General features: G+C 36.2%; 1 protein-coding gene and 2 long non-coding RNA genes across 5 annotated transcripts in view; 1 reads left to right on the plus strand and 2 right to left on the minus strand.

Moving 5' to 3' along the window:
• The window catches only part of LOC122519821 (protein kinase C-binding protein NELL1-like), a 66,832-nt gene that overhangs the window by 44,479 nt on the left and 216 nt on the right, over window positions 1–22,137 (plus strand). The window contains exons 2-14 of one of the 3 annotated variants that reach the window (XM_043639559.1): window positions 4,047–4,265; window positions 9,877–10,027; window positions 10,721–11,003; window positions 11,185–11,340; window positions 11,435–11,657; window positions 11,737–11,928; window positions 12,239–12,358; window positions 12,876–13,136; window positions 13,234–13,608; window positions 13,704–13,963; window positions 14,096–14,338; window positions 17,909–17,929; window positions 20,895–22,137. The exon at window positions 20,895–22,137 is cut by the window's right edge and continues 216 nt beyond it. In XM_043639559.1, the coding sequence (XP_043495494.1) occupies window positions 4,047–4,265; window positions 9,877–10,027; window positions 10,721–11,003; window positions 11,185–11,340; window positions 11,435–11,657; window positions 11,737–11,928; window positions 12,239–12,358; window positions 12,876–13,136; window positions 13,234–13,608; window positions 13,704–13,963; window positions 14,096–14,338; window positions 17,909–17,929; window positions 20,895–22,082 (3,692 nt within the window). In that variant the 3' untranslated portion in view covers window positions 22,083–22,137. Of the gene's footprint in view, window positions 1–4,046; window positions 4,266–9,876; window positions 10,028–10,720; window positions 11,004–11,184; window positions 11,341–11,434; window positions 11,658–11,736; window positions 11,929–12,238; window positions 12,359–12,875; window positions 13,137–13,233; window positions 13,609–13,703; window positions 13,964–14,095; window positions 14,339–17,908; window positions 17,959–20,894 lie in introns of all 3 variants that reach the window. The other 2 variants (XM_043639561.1, XM_043639560.1) reach the window with 2 other exon arrangements.
• Window positions 10,626–11,566, minus strand: LOC122519822. The gene is made up of 2 exons (XR_006304371.1): window positions 11,393–11,566; window positions 10,626–11,267 (listed from the first exon to the last, which is right to left on the minus strand). It is a non-coding gene; the product is annotated as an uncharacterized LOC122519822 (long non-coding RNA).
• On the minus strand, window positions 16,195–18,327 carry LOC122519823. The gene is made up of 3 exons (XR_006304372.1): window positions 18,140–18,327; window positions 17,879–18,033; window positions 16,195–17,071 (listed from the first exon to the last, which is right to left on the minus strand). It is a non-coding gene; the product is annotated as an uncharacterized LOC122519823 (long non-coding RNA).

The raw sequence follows: 22,137 nt of genomic DNA on the forward strand, positions 1-22,137 counted from the left end.
GACATAAATGTTTATTTCCTTTCGTTTTATCGTTTCTCCTTTATCATCTTCTTCTTCTTCTTTTTTTTCTTCTTTTTTATATTTTATTTTTTCCCTTCCCGTTGTTGTTTTCCATTATTTCGTTCGACTGAAATATTTCTGTAACGTTTCTCGCGTGTTTTCATTCTCGTGTATACGGGGTATAATAATCCATTTGAAAAAATGAATTATTAGATTGGTAACGTTTACAAATTCATAAATACTTTAAATTCCTTTCTTTGTAAATACTTTTTCAAAAAAGATACCTTTACAAATTTACTTTCCACTTTCCAAACAAACTATAAAATATAAGTGAATTTTATTATCGAAAAAATATAAATAAAAATCGTTCACGCAATTTCTTTACAATTCTCTTCTGAAATAAAAATAATACGAGAACGAGATTGAAATATATTCAAAATCTCAAAACAAAAATCAAACACATATTTATTTGTTTTCAATGAAACAGTATTCGATTGGTAGATTCTATGTTCGATTAAAAATTGATTAAAAATATATTATAATAATCTCGATTATAGTTTGTCCAAGATCACGTTGAAAGATTTCAATCGTCAAACGTCAAATTTCTGACTTCTCTGGTAAATTTACTTTCGATTAAATTTGATTTCTGGTCATGTTCGAAGAGAGACAGATAGAAGGGTGGGAAAAGGTTACTGTTTGACATACGATCAAAAAGTTGTTGAGATTCTGTCACGCGGAGGGTTGGGTGGGGGGTGGAGATGGGTTGGAGATGGGGGGGGGGTTTGATATAAAATTTCATTTCCAGGGAGATCCATCGAACCCTGTCTACCGTTCGTATAAACGATATTTGCTGTTACCAGAGAAAAGGATAGAAAATGTTAGAAAAGATGGCACGTGTTACGAGCATATTTCTCTCTCTCTCTCTCTTTTATGAATTCGACGATAACGCCACTTACGGTTCGATAGAAAGCGTCGCGACGCCCGGCAGTCTGCCACCGTTTTGGTCCCACGCACACACAGACACACACGCACATAGATATACATACACACATTTATATTCTTACACGAGGCACGCATTTTCATCCACGATAAGATCGAGCGTCTGCGTTTTCTTCTTCTTCTTCTTCTTCTTCTTCTAGTTTTTGGTTCTCTTATTAGATAGAGGATTGTATGTTAGTGTACACGTGTACACGTGTTAGTGTACGACGCCCATTGGCGCCGGCTTTTAAGAAGAACCTTTCAACATTTTATTGATTTTCTTATCCTCTTAATATAACTATGCTAGGCTGAACATCAAATTTCAACAAATTTTTTCTATAAACTTTCATTATCGTAATATTATCATTTAAACAAAAATTACAATTTGTTTCTTTCTTTTTTTTCTTATTGCTCGAAACTATATTTAGAATGTTGACTATTTTTTTTTAAGAATCATCGATATTCTTCTATTAGAAATAGATGATTCCAACTTGATCAATTTGTACGATGATTCAAAAAATTTCGTATACATTTTTTTAAAATTACAGATACAATTATTATTATTATTTTCACAATTAATTACTCCAACTTAATTAACTTTATGTATATAAAATATTAAATGTAGATAAATTCGTATAAAGTATATAAAGTCGGTATATTTTCTCTTAAAATAAAATTTATACGCCTATGGGAGGGAGAGAGGGAGAAAAGGGAGGATTCGAAGAGGATTCGAGGCTCACAGAGAGAAAGAGAGAAAGATAGAAGGTGTTAGGTATGCTTTGTCAGAAGAAAAGTGAGTTGTCTCCTACGTGAGTTAGTTGATGACGCCATTAATTTGCTGGACGATTTGGTCCGATTAGTGACGGCAAAAGTTTCTCGAGACTAATTTGAAGGAAGGAAAGAAAGAGAGAGAGGGAAAAGGGATGCTTTTCACAAAGTAAAAGCAAGACGATGAAAGAAGAAGGAGGAAGGAACTTTCAGTGGCTTCCCTTTGAACAGTGACGTAATTGCAAGAAAGCAGCCACTCCTCGCGAATCCTTTAGATCGCTTTTACAAATCGACCCCCCTTTTCACCCCTCTGTGTCCCCCTCCACCCTCCTTTAAATGGCCCATCACGAACGACCCCTCCCCTTTCTACCAATCCAACGTTTTATGTCAATGTACGAACACTCGTATTCTTGTTCATTCATATTTCACGATACGAGATCAATCTATTGTATTATTATTTTTTATAATTATTAGAATAATTATTTGTTCTTTTTTTGCATGGAATTATTAAACTACGAGATTAATAATTTTATTCGTATTCAATTGGAGAAATTATATTTTTGTTTTTTAATCGATCACTTATAATACAAAGTTACAATTTTTGTCTTATATTATAAAAATATAAAAATAAATATATATAGAAATAATATAGTATAATTAATATAATAATTATAAAATATAATAATATAGAAGAAATATATAGAAATATATTCGTTCTTAAGTTGTTCGTTTTACCATTGAAAATATAATCAATCGAAATATCTGTGTATATGGGCGCAAAATATTCTAATAAGAATAAAGATTTATTTAAAAAAAGAAAAATAGAAAAATTAGTGTTTTAGTTCGAAAAAAACAAAATCAGTAAGATTACGGGATCGTCGCAAAGATATTTGTTTCGTTTTAAATAAAGTGGATAAATTTTTCTAAATACTTTTCGAACACAAAACGAAGTTTCTTCTGAGACAGGGTGAGACATTTACAACCACCAATAGGATTTATATATAATGTGCCATAACGTAATATATAATAGAAAGCGTTCCAAGCTATAGGAATTACCTTTTACGGCCGTCAAGTCGTAATATTTCGAGTTATGAAAGGCAATGTGCAATTCTCCAATAATGTATGTATGTATGCGCATAAATACATACACACATATATAAATATACACGCATATATCTCATCATTTTTATTGTATTACATAAGATGAATAAGAAAAGAATCTTTGGAAAGGGGAACAAGATTTTCCAATTGAAATGCGAGACTTGAAATTATTATCATTATTATTGTTATTAGGTAACATGGTTACCTGTTATCTCGTTGTGTACACGTTCGAAATGGATTTTTCTTGGAGAAAAATAAATAGAAAAAAGTAAAGCAAGAAGACAAACAGAAAAACATTGAACCATCGATCGATGAACTTTCACATTTCATTCAGAAATCATTTTTATATGTATATATTGTTTTTTTTAATTTGTTGACGAAGCAGTTAATTATTTGTTATTTTTTGTTATTCCAATTAAAAAACAATCTCTTACTTTTTAATACTTCGAACATTTGATGATTTGTTTTAATAAATTTTTATTAATTTTGTAATCGTTAATTTAATTGTTTTTTAATCGAATAATGTTATTTCATTATAAGAAAAAAAATTGTTTCTTTTCTTTTAATAGGAACTATTAATCAGTGATACAATAATAATTTTTGACGATAACAATGAGAAGAAAAACGACAATGTTTCGAAGTAATAAAAGTTCGTGTAGATTTGTTAGCGATCGTTAAGAATTCCATAGGGTGATGGTCGTACTTTTAAACTCGCGTGTCCTCGACAAAGTTCACAACAGCGGAAAGATTTATGCTAGTCGTATGACCCTTCTTCTTCTTATCCCTTAAGACCATTGTCTTCCGGTGGTGAACATTCCTTTTCCTTTTTCCTTATCATATGCTCAAAAAACTAAAAACACTTCTTTTGGTTTTATGTTTCTTTATCATAAATTCTTGTGTCACCTGTCAAATATTCATTTATTACGACAGTACCATGCCTATCATTTTTTTTTCTAGGACGAACACATATTCAAATTTATTATCTTCGTGTTAACAAAATATTTTAATTATTAATTATATAAAATTTATTAATTATATAAATTTATTAATTATATATAAATAAAAATTAATTATTAATAATTAGTATATTACATATATTTATGTATTAAATCGTAAAATTAAATAATCAAAACAAAATTTCAATTTAATTATTCAATTATTCCTAAGGTTGTTGCATAAAATAAATAATTTGTTTTTAGTGTCCGGTACGTCGAACAAAAAAGAGGAAGAAGCGGCGGTGTCCTCGGTGGGTGTCACGGAAGAAAATGGTGTCCTAGGCATGACAAGGCCCAAACCAGGAAACGATCCTGGTGGAGGTATAGACTTATTAGCAGCCCTGCAGCTGCACAATACTACGCGGCAGGGTGTCACGCAGGTACAGGGACTGTTTAGACTGAGGGCAGCTTATTATCTTCAGGGTGAGTAACCATAAACCCATAGCGTGTTATCCATTATTAAAAGGACACCGATTAATCTCCACTCGTGCGTAATATTCCACCTTCATTCGTGCGGAAAAATTTGTAATTTTATTTTTTTTATTTTTAATTCTGAACTTAATATATTTCGATAATACCACTCAAGTTTTTCATTAGTAAACACTTCAAATACACTTACACAACACTTCAAAATCATGTTACTAAGGATTCGATTATGACACTCGATCTTTTTTTATAAAATACTGCAAAATATTTTTTTAATTAATTTTCCTTTCTGTTTTTTTTCCTTCGTTTCAGTGAAAATAATCGACCGCAGAAAAGGGTGCGATTTTGATTTATACAGCAATAATAATATTTTTCTCTTACTCTCTCATACTTTATCCGTTCTTTTTTTACACATGGGTTGGTATATATAAATCTTAGAGTATAATTTATCGAAGCACACCCTTCTGCTATTACATTCAGGGATGTGTCTAACAGCGTAACGAATTTTACGAGGAATATACATTCTATCTTTCTCTTTCAAGAGGGAAGCTGGGAGGGGGAGAGGGTGGAAGAAAAGAGAAGGGTTCCAAATACCAGCTTAATTTGCATACCGCAAAAGCCATTCCTCGGGCTAACGATCTTTCCCCGTTTACTGTATCTCCGAGTAATTAATATCTCCAAAAGGATACGATGATTACTTTTCCTAAATTACAACCCTTCTCCTGCTCTTTTTTACTTTACATATTTATTTTACGTTTGAACAGATTAAAATATATATATAATATATATTTCATTTCTCTTTCTTGTGTGTAAATACACAAAAATCTGGTTTAATTTTTTTTGTATAATTTTATCTATCGTATTCAACTCAACACACACACACACACATTTTTATTTCTTGTGTGTAAATACACAAAAATCTGGTTTAATTTTTTTGTATAATTTTATCGATCGTATTCATCTCAACACACCCACACACACACACATACACACACATATGCATAAATAAATCAATCGATAGCAAATTGAGAAAGTAATTGAAACTAATGTGAAATTTGTTAGAAGAGTTTGAGAATTTGTAACATAAAGTTACTTCCGTTTAAAAGCTCATCCCTTTTTCTTCCTTTTGTCCATGAACATTCAGCACTAGTATAATGATCACGTAAACCTTTTCTAACTTCTCTCGTTAAATCGATATTGGGAAAGGTCAGTTTATAAAGAACTTTTTGACGTCTCGTTGCTTGGAGGCCACCGGACTGATAACTATGAGTAATATAAGTTCATATATGCGTGTGTTTGTGTGTATATAATATAGTAAATTATAGAGGGTGTGTAAATCAAACGGGTTATTAACCTTATAAACATGTAAAACACATTATTGATCGTTCGTGTGCACGAATTTTAACAATAATATTTCATTTAATTTAGAAAGAATAGAAAACTCAATCGTACGAGCATTCTTTTTTTTTCTTTTTTTAACATTCATTTTTTTCATCTCTTCTTTTAATCTTTATTTTTATCGAAAAGTAGTATAAACCAACGATATTGACGTTTCAAAAGGGTCGGTGCAATATCCTCGAAAAAGCAACGGTAGAATCCTATCGTACGAACTCATTCTTAGAGATGTATCGTATTTGTATAGAAAAAAGGGCCTAAAGAAATTTCTATATTACGTTTCGAAAGGATCAAACCTTATTGTTAGGATACATCCCTTTTCTACAAACTCATGATATCCTACCGCAAAAAAATAGATTACTTTTATAATACCTCTTCTCACTCTCGAATACAATTTTTCTCACAAGTATGTACTCCAGATAAATAAATAAATAAATAAATAAATAAATAAATAAATAAATGAATGAATGAATGAATGGACAAATAAACGAAAGGTTTCATTCATAAAAATTAAAATACACCGAAAAATTTCCTTTCCAATCTTTTTTACATTTTTTTTCTTTAAACAAGCACGTACTTGTAGCTTCACGAATAATTAACGTAGACTTTTGTTCGTAAAATTAGTTTTACTTTGATGAAATGTTATTTTCCATTCTTCAAGTACCATCGTATTTAAGCTTAACTAAATAAATAAATGAAAAAAGGTGCGCGAGAATATGAGAAAGAGAAGAAGAAGGGAATCGTAAACTTCGTTTACAGATTCGAAGGGTAAAGAGAAAACTTAATGGCATATCAGAACAATTCGATTAACTCGACGTTAGGGTCACGGACAGTGAGTGAAAGAGAGAGAGAGAGAGAAAACTGTCCGTCTCACTTTCCAACATTTTCGGGGAAGGTATTTAATGGGAGAAAATGGATGAGAAAAACGTAGGAGAGAAAGAGGAGAGAACAATTTTACTCGTCTGAGTCGACAGATCGTCCTGTGTCAATTTGCTGGAGCTTAACACCGAAATCCCGTTTTTCTCGTGAAAATAAAAGGGAGGGTTTGGAGTTTGGTGGTTGGAGGGGGTTGGGGGGTGTTCACTCGTGTCTGTGTATGTGTGTGTAGGATTCACAATGATGAAAGAGAAAGAGAGAGAAAGAGAAATCGTTTTTCAAGGGACACGTGTCAAAGTTTTCCCAACGTACGGGGAAATAAGATTTTCACTGACTGAATTAGAAAGAAAATAAAATAAGAGAAAAGAAAAGAAGAGAAGACGAGGAAGAGGATTGAAGGGTGGTAACCAATGGTGGTAGAGTAGAGTAGAATAAGGTGTGCGTATTATTATCTGTTGGTTTTGAGGGTCCCCAAGCCGGGAGCATCAATTCGTGAGCCCTTTTGTATTACTACAAACGGGGAAATGGGTTTTCTGATCTCGTTTGATCGTCCATGAGACAACTGTTGTTGTTTTCCTTTGATATTTTCCTCTATTTTTCTCTCTTTTTCTTTTTTCTTTTTATAAGATCGATATCTAGATATTCTTTTCGAACAATAGCCACCATCGGTGGTCTGTTTACAATTGAAAAGTATGGAAGAAAAGTAAAGGAGCCTGTTCAAACTTATCCCCTCCCCCCACTTCACCGAGTTGTTGCAACAACAAAGATTTCTTTCACGGGTATGAAAGAAAAGGGACGATATTTTGTTGTTATTTATTCGACAGGTGTTAATCGTGAAACGGTAATTAATTATACTTAACATCCTCCCAGAGAGAAGTGTTAATTAAGTGTAAAAGAAAAAAAAAAACAGAAAAAGAAGAAGAAATTTGAATACTCTATGAATGAAATTGAGAACGGAAACGCAGCATGCGTGCCAATTCGAGCGTAACGATTATGTTTCGAGACGAGTATAAGAGAAAGGGGGAAAAAATTAGGGTATATATATATAGCACCCTTCCGTCTCAGTCTCTCACACCCCATATACATGGTAGTATTTCGTATTAAATTATAATTAAGCGTGGAGTAAAGTAATTACCTGGTCTGGTTCGTGCCTGACCAGGCATGTTCCGTTCGTTCGTTCGTTCGTTCTAGTCCCTTTAAGGGTGGTAAAGAGTATGGAATAAAACAGGCCCTTCGTAAGGAATCGACGCTTTATTACCGTGCAAGGTGTAATGTTACTTTATGCGTACCGGCGGTGCATCTGAAACACGAGCACGTTAGCTTTTCGATACGAGAAGCCTGTGTTGGCTTGTCCACCTTTCTCCCTCTATCCTCCAACTTTTTCTTTTTTATTTCTACGCACAAACAACTCTGTTTGTATACGTGTTAAATATTATAGAGTCAGTTTTAAATACGAATTATATTAGAAAGTCAATTACTTTGACAAATCTAAAATGAAATACTTCACCAAAAGTATGAATTTATATTCCAACGAATTATTCATTTACCTACCCCTCGAAAAATATCTGCTACATTTTCGTACCATTTGGAAGGATTAATTTAAAATTCACGACAAAAAAATATATTATTTTATAAGATACATTCTAATAAATAATATTCACGCCAAACACCGATGCTAATTTCAAACCCTAGGAACAAGTGTTTATACAATTTTGTCACCGACTGTATATACGTGTCTCTGCGTAGGTGGATACGCACGTGCCTACCCTTCCCTCTCTCTCTCTTTTTACTTATTATTTTTGTTCTCTCTCTCTTTCTCTCGTTTTTTTTTGTCGTCTACCGCATGCGTTTGTCATAGTTCCGATCGTTTGCACGGAACACGTTACACGCGTGGCTTTTAATGACCGTAGAGAGAAGGTAACCGACCGGACGAAGGTAATCGAGACATCGAACGTGTAAAAGGAGCTCTCGTCGTACCACTTAATGGCCGATGAAGTATGCAACCAAGAGAAATAGGTGAAATTTATTAGCCTATTCGCGAAAAGGAGAAGATCACATTTTCGTTCTACTCGAATGAACTCGGAACACTAAATCTTTTACAAAATTACAGTCATAAATTATACGATATATATATATATATGTATAATATATTATCATTTCGTTTATCATTGATTCTATCTGATATAATCAATTGGAAAACTAGGTTATCGATAGAAAAAAAAAAAAAAAATAAACTAGTCGCACGAGATTGATTCGACTCGTCAATCGTAAAAAAAAAGCCACTTGTAAATCGTGTCGTGTTCTTTTTTTCCTCCCCCTACCCCCTACCCCCCGTAAGCTTTTTTAATGCTGATTCGGTTTAACTTCACGTTGAAATACCAAGCTGGTTGGAAACGAGCTTCGACGTTATCAGCAAGTTCAATCGAGCTTTATTATCCTTCTTCTCTTGCGATTCGCGATGATAGGAAAACGTGTACGTTTTCATTATTACGGAAAATAATAGAGAGAGATGAATAGTTTGAGATAAATAGAATAACATGATAAAGATATTATCCATTCTGGCCCGCAAAAATGTAGTCGGACTAGCCCGAAATTCGGATTGAATTTACCCCGTTGGTAAAATACGATTACGTAACTGAACTACTAGCACGAATCTCGCGTTCCTAGGTCGAATCCATCGAGCTAACAAAAATTTGCCATGGCCTACATCACGGTACACAAGAGATAGAGAGAGATAGAAAGAGGAGGTGGGAATGGAAGGGGGAAGAGAGTCGTAATTTATTTTGCGAAAAGGACACCCCCTATCTCTTCTTTACCCTTTTCTCATTCATCGCAGTTAGGAAACTTTCATTTGAGATAGCCAACACAGTGGGTCGGATCTCTCAGTCAGCACATTTTGCGAAACATTTTTGCAAACTTTTCGAATTTCCGCTCGCAGTAAGATACCTTTGTTCGGTTTTTTTTTATTTATTTTTTTTTTTAATAGAGAAAGTTTTGACAACGAGAAATTCGTCTCGTATAATTTTGAAGGGTTCACGATTTAGTAAAGTCAGTTGAATTAATAATAATTTATCTTTAGTTTCTCTAATGGATTATTATAAATCGTTGTATCGCGTGTAAACGGTTGAAATATTTCTTGGTATATTTCTTTTTTATATTTTCATTCAGGAAAATATCGCAGTACGAATGAAACGAGATAGGTTTCCCTTGTGTAAATGAAAGAAACAATTTTTGTTCGAAATAATTCGTAGAAAGTAAGAGATGGTGATCATTTATATCAATTGATTTAAGAAGAATGAGTATGGGCTGAGAAATAATCATGCATTACTACTTCCAGGCGATGAAAGAGAGCTCCGACTCAGCGAGGCAAGTTTCAAACGAGTGGCTGCACTACTCCGGCGGGTTCCGGAATTTACTATAGCTACTGCTTTACGCCAGGAGGAGGCCAATTCCGGGACGATCGTCGCCTTTTCACACGGGAACAATAGGTATACGAACTTTACGGCTAAATCCTACATTTTCCTTTAATATCAAGTTCACGGAATGTTATCGAAGATAATATATAATCCAAAGTCTAATTAATTTTCCATTGGCTTTTCATTGTTATATCGGAGTATTATCAAACTAACGTTTACGATTCTATAAAGATGAAGAAAATAATAATAATAATAATAAAAAGAAGAAGAAGAATAATAATCAAAAGACAGGAGGAGGTAACTTCGAAAAAAGTTACTGTGTCAATTGTTGATCCGTGCCACTTGAAAAAACACTTAACCCCAAAGTAGTCGTAGTCAGGCAGTGTTGGCACGCGAATAGGATCAGGTAGTAGTAGTGTCTAGTCGTTTTGACCTGGGCTGACACAAATTGGACACGTAGGTGTCACGCGTGTAGGCATCACGTGGCAATTAAAACGGTCCACTTTTGGATCTAGGCAAGCAACCGTCGCGGACCACCACTCGACCATCAACCGAAACGTGACTGTTGATTCGATACAATTTGCGTATAATAGATCCTGGCGATTTTTAATAGTACTCCTTGACACAATAAACTCAACGTTTGTATTATTTAAACAACTCGTTGATATCTGTTTCGTTTTACATTTATTTTCATAAGTAGAGGAAGAAGATACGTAATGAAGTGTGTCAGACGTTTGAACAATTTGCTTGTTGCTTTTTTGACAGATATTTGGAGCTGCAGAGCAGCGGACGCAAAGACGAACTTCGACTACATTATGTATCACGCCTAGACGGTAACGTCCACGTCGAGGCATTTCCTTTTCGTTTGGCTGACGGAGCCTGGCATAGGGTTGCCATGAGTATAAGTGGCTCGCAGGTCGAGCTACTAGTCGACTGTCACTCAATCTACAGGCGACTCATCATAACAGGCCCACCGGACACGAATTTCACCCAACCGCAGTTACAACTCTGGGTTGGACAAAGAAATGCTAGGCATTTTCTATTCAAGGTAAATCATGGGATTTTTTGGTTGGAAACAATTGTACGAGGGAAAAAACGCAATTATAAATTATACGATAGAATGTAACGATCTTTTGGTCAACTACGACAAATGTTGTAATTAAAATTTGGAAGATCTATTTGTCATCACTCGACTGAGAGAGCTATTCTGTGCGATTTTCGCGGCACAGGGTGCTTTGCAGGACGTCATGCTGATACCAGGACCCCATGGATATCTCTCGCAATGTCCTAGACTCGACTCGGCCTGCCCTACCTGCGGACAATTTTCTCTACTGCAGAATACCGTCGAGAGGCTGATGATCGATTACAGAAACTTGCAAGAAAGGGTTGGTAGAAAAATCGTCTTACTATTCGTATTTTTCTAGTTTGTTTTCTTACATTTTCAATGAATCGCTCATCCATCGACGTCCTTCCTTTCAGCTAGCCGTTGCAGAGAACAGAATAAGCAAGGTCGAAGAGTGCGAGTGCCAAAAATCGTGCAGAGTCAATGGTACCGTTCACGAGGACGGTGCAACCTGGGAAAAAGGTTGCCAACAATGTTCTTGCGTTCATGGTGAAATCGAGTGTAGACCGACACCCTGTGCTCCCGTCCCCTGTAAATATCCAGTCATTCCTCCGGGACAGTGCTGCTCGATTTGCTTGAGTGAGTTTGCTCGATTTGTGTGTCGTCGAATATCTAATTAATTTATCTATTCGATTCATTTATATTCCATTTTCGACAGAACAATGTTACCTGCACGGTATTATCTACGATCACGGGGAAAAGGTATCACCCAAGCAATGCGTCGAATGCGATTGCTACGACGGTAGTTTCACTTGCCAGAGATTCGACACCGAAACAAGGTGTCCACCACTGCCTTGTCCACCCAGCGAACAAATCAGCGTGGCCGAGGAATGTTGCAAGTTTTGCCCAGGTAGAAATCAGTCATCTATAAGAAAATATGTTTATTAAGAAATGACTCTTTTTACAGTTTAACTATTGCAGACCAAAAAAAAATAAACAAATAATCTCGCGTATTCGTACTCTTGGTCCAAATCGATCCAGAAAAAAAAAACAAACGAACAAAATATTAGGACCAATTGAGAAAAGCATTTAAAAAGCATTAACAAACTTTCCACCCCCTTTCCCGCACGTCAATCATTCATTTAAAAAAAAAAAAAAACCCCTAATTAAATCTCTAACCACCTCTCTTCATCTGCCTTGGCTAATCCAATTATAATCAGGGGTGGACTACTGCGCGAAGGGCCACAAGTGTCACGCTAACGCGTCCTGCCTGAATCTCCAGACGACCTACGCCTGCCACTGCGATATCGGTTTCCAGGGGGATGGTCATAACTGTCACGGTACCTAACGCTTCTCTCTAACTTACTCGCATGTCAAATCGAGCGGAAATGATGCGTTGATATATATACATATAAATATATATATATATCACATTAACCCCATTTCTATTATAACGTTCTAACGATTTACTAATGTTCGACAATCTTGCGAATAACAAGGACACACATTTTGCATGAGATCCATTCGACGAATAATAACACCGATCTTTTCCTAATACTTTTCAAATATCATGAATACTAATATCTAATATCTAACTTACCAACAACGAAAGTCACGAACGCGTGGGTGTTAGACGGAAATCGAAGAGGGGTTAATGCCTTGGGCAACGGAAGAAAAGAAAAAAAGATAAAAAAAGAAAAAAATTGCACACGCATAAACGCAGACGATCGATGATGAATCATCGTCTAGACTCGTATGAAAACGAGATACGGACGAATTGAATTAATATCGAGACGAGGTAAAATAAAAATGAATTTAGTTATACGTTAGTTGTACCTTCGTTTATACCTTAATTAGACGTGGACGAGTGTAAGCAGCAAGGTGGATCGGAAGGTCATCACTGCAACGCCAATACCAGATGCGTCAACGTGATCGGCTCTTATACGTGCGAATGTCTTCCCGGTTATCACAGAGTCGACAAGTTCAATTGCGCCGAATTGGACGAGTGCGTTACAGGACATCACACGTGCGACGAGCACGCTACCTGCGTTAACACTGCCGGCAGTTATTACTGCGTTTGCGAGGACGGTTATGCCGGCGATGGGCACACGTGTAAACGTAAAGTATCTTCTTCTATCGAATAAAAAGAAAAAGAAGAATAAGAAGAGGAAAGATATAGAACGTATTATTTGATTCCTTATTCCGACTTTCGTAGCAATTTGCAATCAGACTTGCCAAAACGGTGGAGAATGCGTTGCACCCGGTCGTTGTTCTTGCCGAAGAGGATACATCGGTAACAGCTGCGAACTCGACTTGGACGAGTGTGCCAGCGATCTTCACAGATGTCACGAATCCTCTAGCTGTTTCAATATGCCTGGTTGGTATTATTGTCGCTGTAAACCCGGATACAGGAGCGCTCTGCACGACAGCACGCAGGGTACTCAGTGTCTCGACATCGATGAATGCAACGACGAAACTATCGAGAGAAGTCACACGTGTCATCCGACCGCAAAATGCATCAACACCGAGGGTGGATACGCGTGTGCCTGTCCAAGGGAGGACAACGACACCGACAAAGAATGTAGACTTAGTGAGTCTCAATATAATTCGTAATAAATCGAACAAATATTAATAATATCCGATATGATGAAATTCATTGAATACAAATTTGATTACCTTCCTTAGGTTGTATGTTTGAGAATAGAGAAGTGGCGAATGGCGATACCCTGGCACCGGCAGGCAATCCATGCAGACGTTGCACTTGCAACGACGGTGTCATTACCTGCCGAGATCCAACTTGCGATTGCAACGTACCTGGTAGTCGCAAAGACAAATGTTGTCCGCAATGCGATCCTGCGGCATCCTGTAGACATCAGGAACTTCATCATTTGATCTTTAGGAGTGGGGAACGTTGGATATACCAATGTCAGACTTGCGAGTGCCTGGTAATGCAAAAATAACCTGACCAAATCAAATTGACATAATTCATTTTTTAAGATTATACAACGACACACAGATATACAGTACTCGTAAACTGTAATATCTAACGAGATATAATCTTTCCAATTTTATTTCAGTACGGCGAGATCGATTGCTGGCAAATGGAGTGTCCGCCGGTTACCTGTTCGAATCCGGTTACCGAAGACGGCGACTGTTGTCCTCGTTGCGAGGACGATCCTTGCGCACGCGAAGTAACCTTGAACGGTACATCCTTGTCGAGTCCTAGTCATCCAAGGCCGTGCAGTTACGCAGGCATTATCCACGACAGTGGCAGCTCTTGGCAGGATCCCCATGACAAATGCACCACGTGCGAGTGCAAGGTAAGGAGGAGGAACAGGATCTCAGCCACGATCAACACTCCGAGGAATGAAATATCCGATCGTCGGTCCTTTTCCCCTGCGAGAATTTAACAATCAAAGGCTAGGATTTAGGGGCGGGGCGGAGGCGGGCGGGAGGGGGGTGGGTCGTTAAATTAATAATAATATCGAGAGAGGAGAAGATTTTCATCCGAGGACACTCTCTCCCTCTCTCTCTCTCTCTCTATCTCTATCTCTATCTCTTTCTCTTTCTCTTTCTACTCGCGACATCTTTCATTGAATATAAATATGAATGAGCGTTTTCAATTTACATACATTTATTATCATACAATTGAATTCAATCGTCTTATACCCGGTGATCTATCTTTCATCTTTATCTATCTCTTTCTATCTATTTTTCTCTTTCTTTCTCATCATCTTGACTCGATCCTTCTCCTCTCTCTCTCTCTCTCTCTTTCTCTCTGTCTTTCTCTGTCTCTTGCTTTCTCACTCTCTCTTTCTATCTTTCTATCTTTCTATCTCTGTCTCTTTCGAATTCAAGAGCGTCAAGGTCAGTAAATGATTAAAAAATGTCACATCGCTTCGATCGATTTAACCGTGGGTTCTTTCATCTGCCTACTTCAGTTATATTACGCTAGCTGCAATGTAAAAATTCATATACGCATACAACTGCATATACTGTATGCGTATGTGTGAACGGTGTATGACAGGTTGCTATGCGCCACACATTCATCGCATAATACACTTATTATATTTACACGATACATGTATATTTACGTGGCGGATATATCATTTATGCAGCTTCGTTTTGTTTCGTTGATACGAATTAAGTAAAAATTAAGAATTTTTTTTAAATATAATTTTTTGTCCCTACTTATATCGTTAGACGAGATTGTGCTTTCAGTGTGCTAGAAAAAGAGAAACTATGATTATTTGCAGCAGCAGCAGCAACAGCATCAGCAACAGCTTCGTATTTCGGTATACGCAAACAGAGAGAGAGCAAAATATAATTTTAATAAATTGCGGATCTTTATGCAATGAAAATGTATTAACATATGTAAATGATATGTAAACGATACCACCAATACTACGCTTAATGCGTGCAATACTTTGAAGATAAATCATAATTTGCGTTATACGATGAAATCGTATCGTTCGTCCGAAAATAAATCAATTCGTTCTTAACGAAATTTGTATAATTATCTTATCTCTTTCGATAATGAAATTTTTATCAACTAATCTCGCGATATACATTTGTTAATTATGGATGATCGGTTAAGGATAAGAATTCTTGCGCATGAAAGTATCAAAAAAAAAAGTTTAAAAAAAAAAAAAAATTACTGAAAATATGCAGTTGTATAAAAATCCGCAGTACACTGATAATAATTCATTATTATCTAATTACAATGAAAATTTAATCGTAATTTCATTTCCGCCACGTGTACATATATTCTCACACACACACACACATACAAACACACAAATAAGCATTAACCTCATCGTTTTTTCGTTATTTCCCTCTCTTTCTTTATATCAATGTCAAAATATTTTTATCTCGCTCTTTTTCTTTCTCTTTCTATCATAGATTCTTTTTTTACAAATTTTTCTTAAACCAATCATTCAATCTATCAATCAATCAATTAATTAATTAATTATCGTCAGTAGTATAGTCCTCGTGTAACGCAAGAGACGTACTTGACTAATCTTCTTGTCTCTCTCTTTTCTCTCTCTTAATCTTTCTCTCTATCTCTCTCTCTCTTTCTCTCTTTCTCTCTCTTTCTATCTCTCTATCTTTTTTTTCTCTTACGATTAGCCTTCGTTATGCCATTTACTAATTTTTTACTTTTTTTTTTTCTTTCTTTGCGATGCGTAAAACGCGACTCGAGTTTGCAGAGCTATAAGCTGACATAATCTTGATATGTTTTTTGTTTATGTAACGCCGAGAGAAGAGAGACGAAAATTATGAAGACGGAAATATCAGAAAAAATAATATCTCACGGAAGTGATAAGTAATGTAATGAATAATTAATCGAAAAGAGAGAATTATAAAATAAAGAAATCTCTTCTCTCGTGGCGTGTGGGGCCCACCTATTTCGTCGCGCCAGTATATTTGTTATGTTATAATCTTCTCGGCTGCATTATTATTATTATTATTATTATTATTATTATTATTATTATTATTATTATTATTATTATTGATATTCATATGGATTATTATTTATATCGCTGTAAAAATGATTATTTGTCGTATAATTACGAAACCGCCAAAAAAAGAGAAAAAGAGTATGTATGCAAATACGGCGATGAAAATTCTCGAAGCTAGCTTGAATACTTGAATTTTGTGCCTTTTGTTTTTTAATCTATGTATACCTTTTATTTTTTTTTTTTTTATTTTTCTCTTTTTTGGTACATTTTAAATTGGCCGCGTCTCGTATACGTTGGGCCAGTGTTCGTTCGTTTAAATCCCCCCCCCACCACCACCCAAAGAAGTAAAGAAATCATATTAACGAAGGAACGAACACGGTTGACGTATGCACGAATAATAATCCCCCGATTTATAACGATACGATCGAGCTGTGTACAAATAAAAAGCTGATGTCGATTAATAATAATCTTGAAAACTCGTTCGCTCGCTCGCTCGCTCGCTCGCTAGCTTTTTTTTTTGAAATTCGAGGCTTTTATCATCTCCAAGCGTGTGTTATGGTCTTGTACGACGGGTGAAAATTTGTACATTTTCTAAAACAAATGAAAAATTTCAAAATCTAATTTATAAATTAACGAGAATAATAACAAACCCCCTCAGAAAAAAAAAAAATAATGAAAATTTACGAATGCGTGTATCGATGTTATTTGCGTTGAAATTTTGGATAAATGATTAACGTATCAACGATCGATACGTCTCTCTCGTACTCGTCCTACAGACGCACGAAGATTTAGCCGAGGATCTCACGATCGCGCGTGCTTCGGGGTCGGCCCTGCATGGATCATCTTAGCGAATCTTCTCTTCCTGCCTGATTATTAATCGAAAAAGGATCCGACCCTTTTTTTTTCTTTTTTTTTCTAGCGATCGACCGTTTCAAGCATGACCTTGTGAAACTTATCTCGATGGTTCTCCATCAGTAATTCGTATCGATTCACTATACGCGAAACAATTTGTCGTATTAAGAAAATCCACATTGGAAATTATTTTTCTTTATCATTAGAAATGGAAATGATCATTAGAAACGTCCTACTTGTTGTTTGATACCGTGTATCGTAAAGAAATAGAAAAAAAGAAAAAATGGATTAAACTATCGATAGGAAGAAATGATGCGAGTGCCTTCGACGATGAGCGAAAAGATTGGAGAACAAAAATATTCATTAAAAATGATCGTACTAATGAATGAAATGAATATATATATATATATATATATATATAATGATGGAAACCAAAAAAAAAAAAAAAAACTAATAGAAATTTTGTGTGTATTATGCCCGTTAACACATTATCATTGCTGTAAAATGAATTAATCCCACAAACCTTCTTTGCCCGTGATGACTAACCTGATAGCCTAACGATGGGTATCCTTGCAGGTGCCGTACTGCGCCCAATTGGTGAGCAATAGCGCGTGTTGTGTGCATCGGTAATCACGTCACTTCTACCTCACCTATAATCTACCTGCCTCTCTATATCTTCTGTCTCTTTTCTATCTATATACCTTTAATATATATATAAAAACATACGTATATATATATTATACTCTTTGTTGATTTTTTTGTTTTTGTTTTAAAACTCTATTAGTTGAACTATTATTATCTACTTACCACGACCAAACGAGCTCGAGTGCTTAGTTAGTTTACAAACAATTGCCTGCTTTGTTGTTAAAAATCGATTATTATCATCGATCGATCGCTCGACTATTATTTTACTTGCTCGTTTAATTGATCCGTTTTCCATTTTCTTTTATAATTTCATTTTATTTCTTTTCTTTTACTTCTTTCGTAATTTTTCGTTCTTGTTGTTGTGTTGTTGTTATTATTGTTGTTATTGCATTTTGATTTTTATATTAATTCTATCCTTAAGTATCACATATTAAAATGAAATGAAATTTCTTTTTGATCTTTCTATTCCCCCACTTCCCCCTTTCCTTCTCTCTATTTCTCTTCTTCTTCTTCTTCTTCTTCTATTTGTTCTACTTGTTATTATTCTTAATTCTCTTCTATTTCTATCTCAGACCTGCCTTTCTCCCCAAGTCTCACAAAAATTCGTCTACTAATTATCTTTAGAGGACTCTCGTCGATCGTAGCACGCTGATCACCAAGCTTTCTTGTCTCGAGAGAGAGACTCGCGAGCACGCAGCATGATCGTTCGTCGCGTTTCCACGAGAGTGTTCTCGACCGTGACGTCATCTTACAGCTACTCCCTTGTGTCTTTTTATTTTTTTTTTTTATTTTTTTTTTTCTCATAATTTTTTACTTCTTACCGCTGCAACGTCGTAAAAAAAAAATTAATCCAAAAATTCTATTTCGTGGTTACTGAATTGCAATATATAAATATATATTATTATTTATTTATACGTTACATTTTGTTTATAACATTCATTATCGTAGCGTGAGATTAATAACGTTCATTAAATTATTCATAAATTTTGTTCTCGTTTAATTTTAACACTTGGATACCGATTTTCACTTTATCTATATAATTTTCAATTAAATTCGTTCGATTAATCGGAATGAATGAACGAACGAACGAATGATCGATCGGTCGAGAACGAGTGGATGGGACAACCACCCCCTGTCTCTCGTGCAATCATTAGAACTCTTTGCACGTTTTTTTTTCCTTTTTTTCTATTCAAAATTTGCATGTACCCTAAGTACGTATCTGTAATATCGTACAATTTCTATTTTTCTTATTCCTATCGAAAAAGAAAAAAACTAACAAAATTATCCCACCTTTGATAATTACTTTGTCCAAAAGAATACCTTTTTTCAACACCACTCCCTCCCCCCTCTACCCCCCCTCTCGGACCTTCGCACACTTCGACACATTATTTATTGTCTTATTGGTGGTGACAAGCGAATGATGGGTTTTTAAACGGGGGTACTCCGTTCACGTTTTTTCTCTTCTTCTTCCCCCACCCCCCCTACCACCCCCCATATCTTTTTTGTATCTCGTTTATGGTCGTTTGCAGCGCACGAAGGAGACGAATACACATTACTTGTACACACGTATTTTACTTACACACAAGCACACGGACTGCATCTTGAATAAGTTTTTTATTTGGTTTATTATTTTCTTTCTTTCTTTCTTTCTTTCTTTCTTGAATTCTTTTTTTATAATTTTTTTTCTGTTCTTTTTTTTTTTATTTATTTAAGTTATCTTTCTATATAAATTTTGTTGTTTACACTCGAGAGCCTCTCTTGCACCCTCCTCTGATTTGCATTCGAGATTTGATAGAAGCACTAAAAGATTTTTTTTTTATCTATCTTTCTATCTCTCTCTCTTTCTCTATTTCTCTCTATCTCTCTCTCTCTCTCTTTCTTTCTTTCTCTTTCTCTCTCTCTCTCTCTCTCTATCTCTGTTGATAAGCTCGAGCAACGATCCTGGCAAGTTGAAAGATTTTTTACTTTGAAATTCATCAGAAATTTATAATGAAAATGATCTTGTGATTTGTTTTTAATTTTGGAATTATAGTAATTCGTTTCTATTTCGTCATAGTTTTTTCATAGCAAAATTGCCAGGATCGAAGAATGAGCGTAGTGAAAACTTAGAGATCTGTCTTATGGTCTCGAGAAACATATTATGGAAATTCATTGTTTTGTCCCCTCCACCCCCTCTCGAATGTCAGAGCATGATTGTCATTATTACGATTATTGTATTGTGATCGTTTTATTTTTGGAACGTCTCCTATTTTGATTGACGAATAATAAAAAGTTAAGAAGTTTGATTGGAACGAAACGGCACACGCTACTAGGACGTCAGCAAGGAAAATTATAAATTGGAAGACGGATGATTAATATCGATCGTGTCGATCTTTAAACCCTTGATCCACGGCGGAACGAAGTGGTATTGTTTAGATAAACAATGAATTGCATAGTATGTTGGACGAGTACCATTCATTACATTCTCTCTCGTCTTTTCCAAGAGCCGAAGAATTTGCGAACAATTTTCTTTTCATATTCTATTTTATTTGTATTGTTTGTTATTCGCATAATTAACCATTTGTGATTAAAATATATAATCGAAAAAAAAAAAATAAGAAAAAAGAAGTTCGAACGATTCTCTTCGTCTCTTGCAAAAAAAGAAGATGAAAGTTGCAAGAAAAAGAAAAAAAATAAAATGATATAAAAGAGAGACAGGCGCACACACGACCAACCAACACAGCCTACGCAAAGTCACATACACAAAACCACCCACCTACCCACCCACATGTACACACACACACATATATATATACAAATACACTAGTGCACAAAAGAAAGAAAGAAAAAAAAAAAAAAAGGAAAGTCGGAGTATATAGATAGGGGTTCCTTCCTTCCGCCGTGGTTCTAACCCGAGAACGAACGAAACTCTCCGCAGGACGGGCAGCTATGCTGCAGCTACGATTACGGCTGCGCTGGCGATCTGGGTTACGAGCAGCAACAGCAACAGCAACGTCCTACAATCGGTGCTCCTGAGTCTCTCGTACAGCCTCTATCGGACTCTACGAGGTGGTCATTGGTCGAGGGTACACAGGAAGCAGTTGTATCAGCGGTCACCACCAGGGCCTATCACCAGCAGCACCAACAACAGCAGCAGCAGCAGCAGCAACAGCAGCAGCAGCAGCTCGTGTCGATGTCATCGTCATCTTCCACCGTCGCCACCCCCCATTCTTCATCATCCTCGTCATCGGCATCAGGAAGTTCATCGGGAAGTAATTCATCATCGGGCCCAGGTAGAAAGGTTTACTTCGGCAGTTCCAACAGGCAAAAACAACAACAACAACGACTCGTCCAGTCGCGAAACAATCGTCGTTCCCGATTCTTCGAAGAACAACAGCAATTGCAGCAGCAGCAGCAGCAGCAGCAATTGCAACAACAACAACGAGCAACAACGACGATAAGGAGTGAACAGAGCATCGGCGGAACAACGGTGTCGGTGTCGCGAGGTTCGACCTCGATCTCGACCTCAACGACGACAACAACGACGACGATGCCAGCTACGAAGAACGTTTCTAACAAGAATCGAAACGATTTCGATCACGACTGTGCTAAAATGACTCGCCACCGAACGGCATCAACCTCCTCCTCCTCCTCCTCCTCCTCCTCATCATCATCATCATCATCATCAACTTCCTCTACCCCGTTCTCTTCGTCATCATCCTCAAGCTCGTATTCCAGCAGCTTATCCACATCCTCAGACTCTTCTTCCAGTAATACGACGGCAATAGCAACAGCAACAACAACAGCAACAGCGGAACCATCCTCGACTGTGACCCTGCTCGTCCCATCCTCCTTGTCAACGATCGACGAGTTCTCGACGTATCCCACGAAAACGTCAAATTCGATCAAAAAATCAAACGAAGAAGGTGTTGACAGTGTTGCTACTGATCATCCAGGTGCTCGTAAGGTTACTACTACTACTACTACTACCGGTAACGTTGTCTCTTCTTCTTCTTCTTCTTCTTCTTCTCGTGATCGTCGATCATCATCCTCGTTAACACCGTCGGTTGGACGCCGTCACAAATACGACAAGGACGAGTCATTTTTACGCGGTAGCCCAACTTGAACGAGCCCAATCTCGGGGGAGTTAGAAAAGAAGAGTGATATATATATATATGTAT

Source organism: Polistes fuscatus, unplaced genomic scaffold (genome assembly GCF_010416935.1).
Source record: "Polistes fuscatus isolate 324 unplaced genomic scaffold, CU_Pfus_HIC Scaffold3, whole genome shotgun sequence".
In the NCBI taxonomy this organism is placed as follows: Eukaryota; Metazoa; Arthropoda; class Insecta; order Hymenoptera; family Vespidae; genus Polistes; species Polistes fuscatus.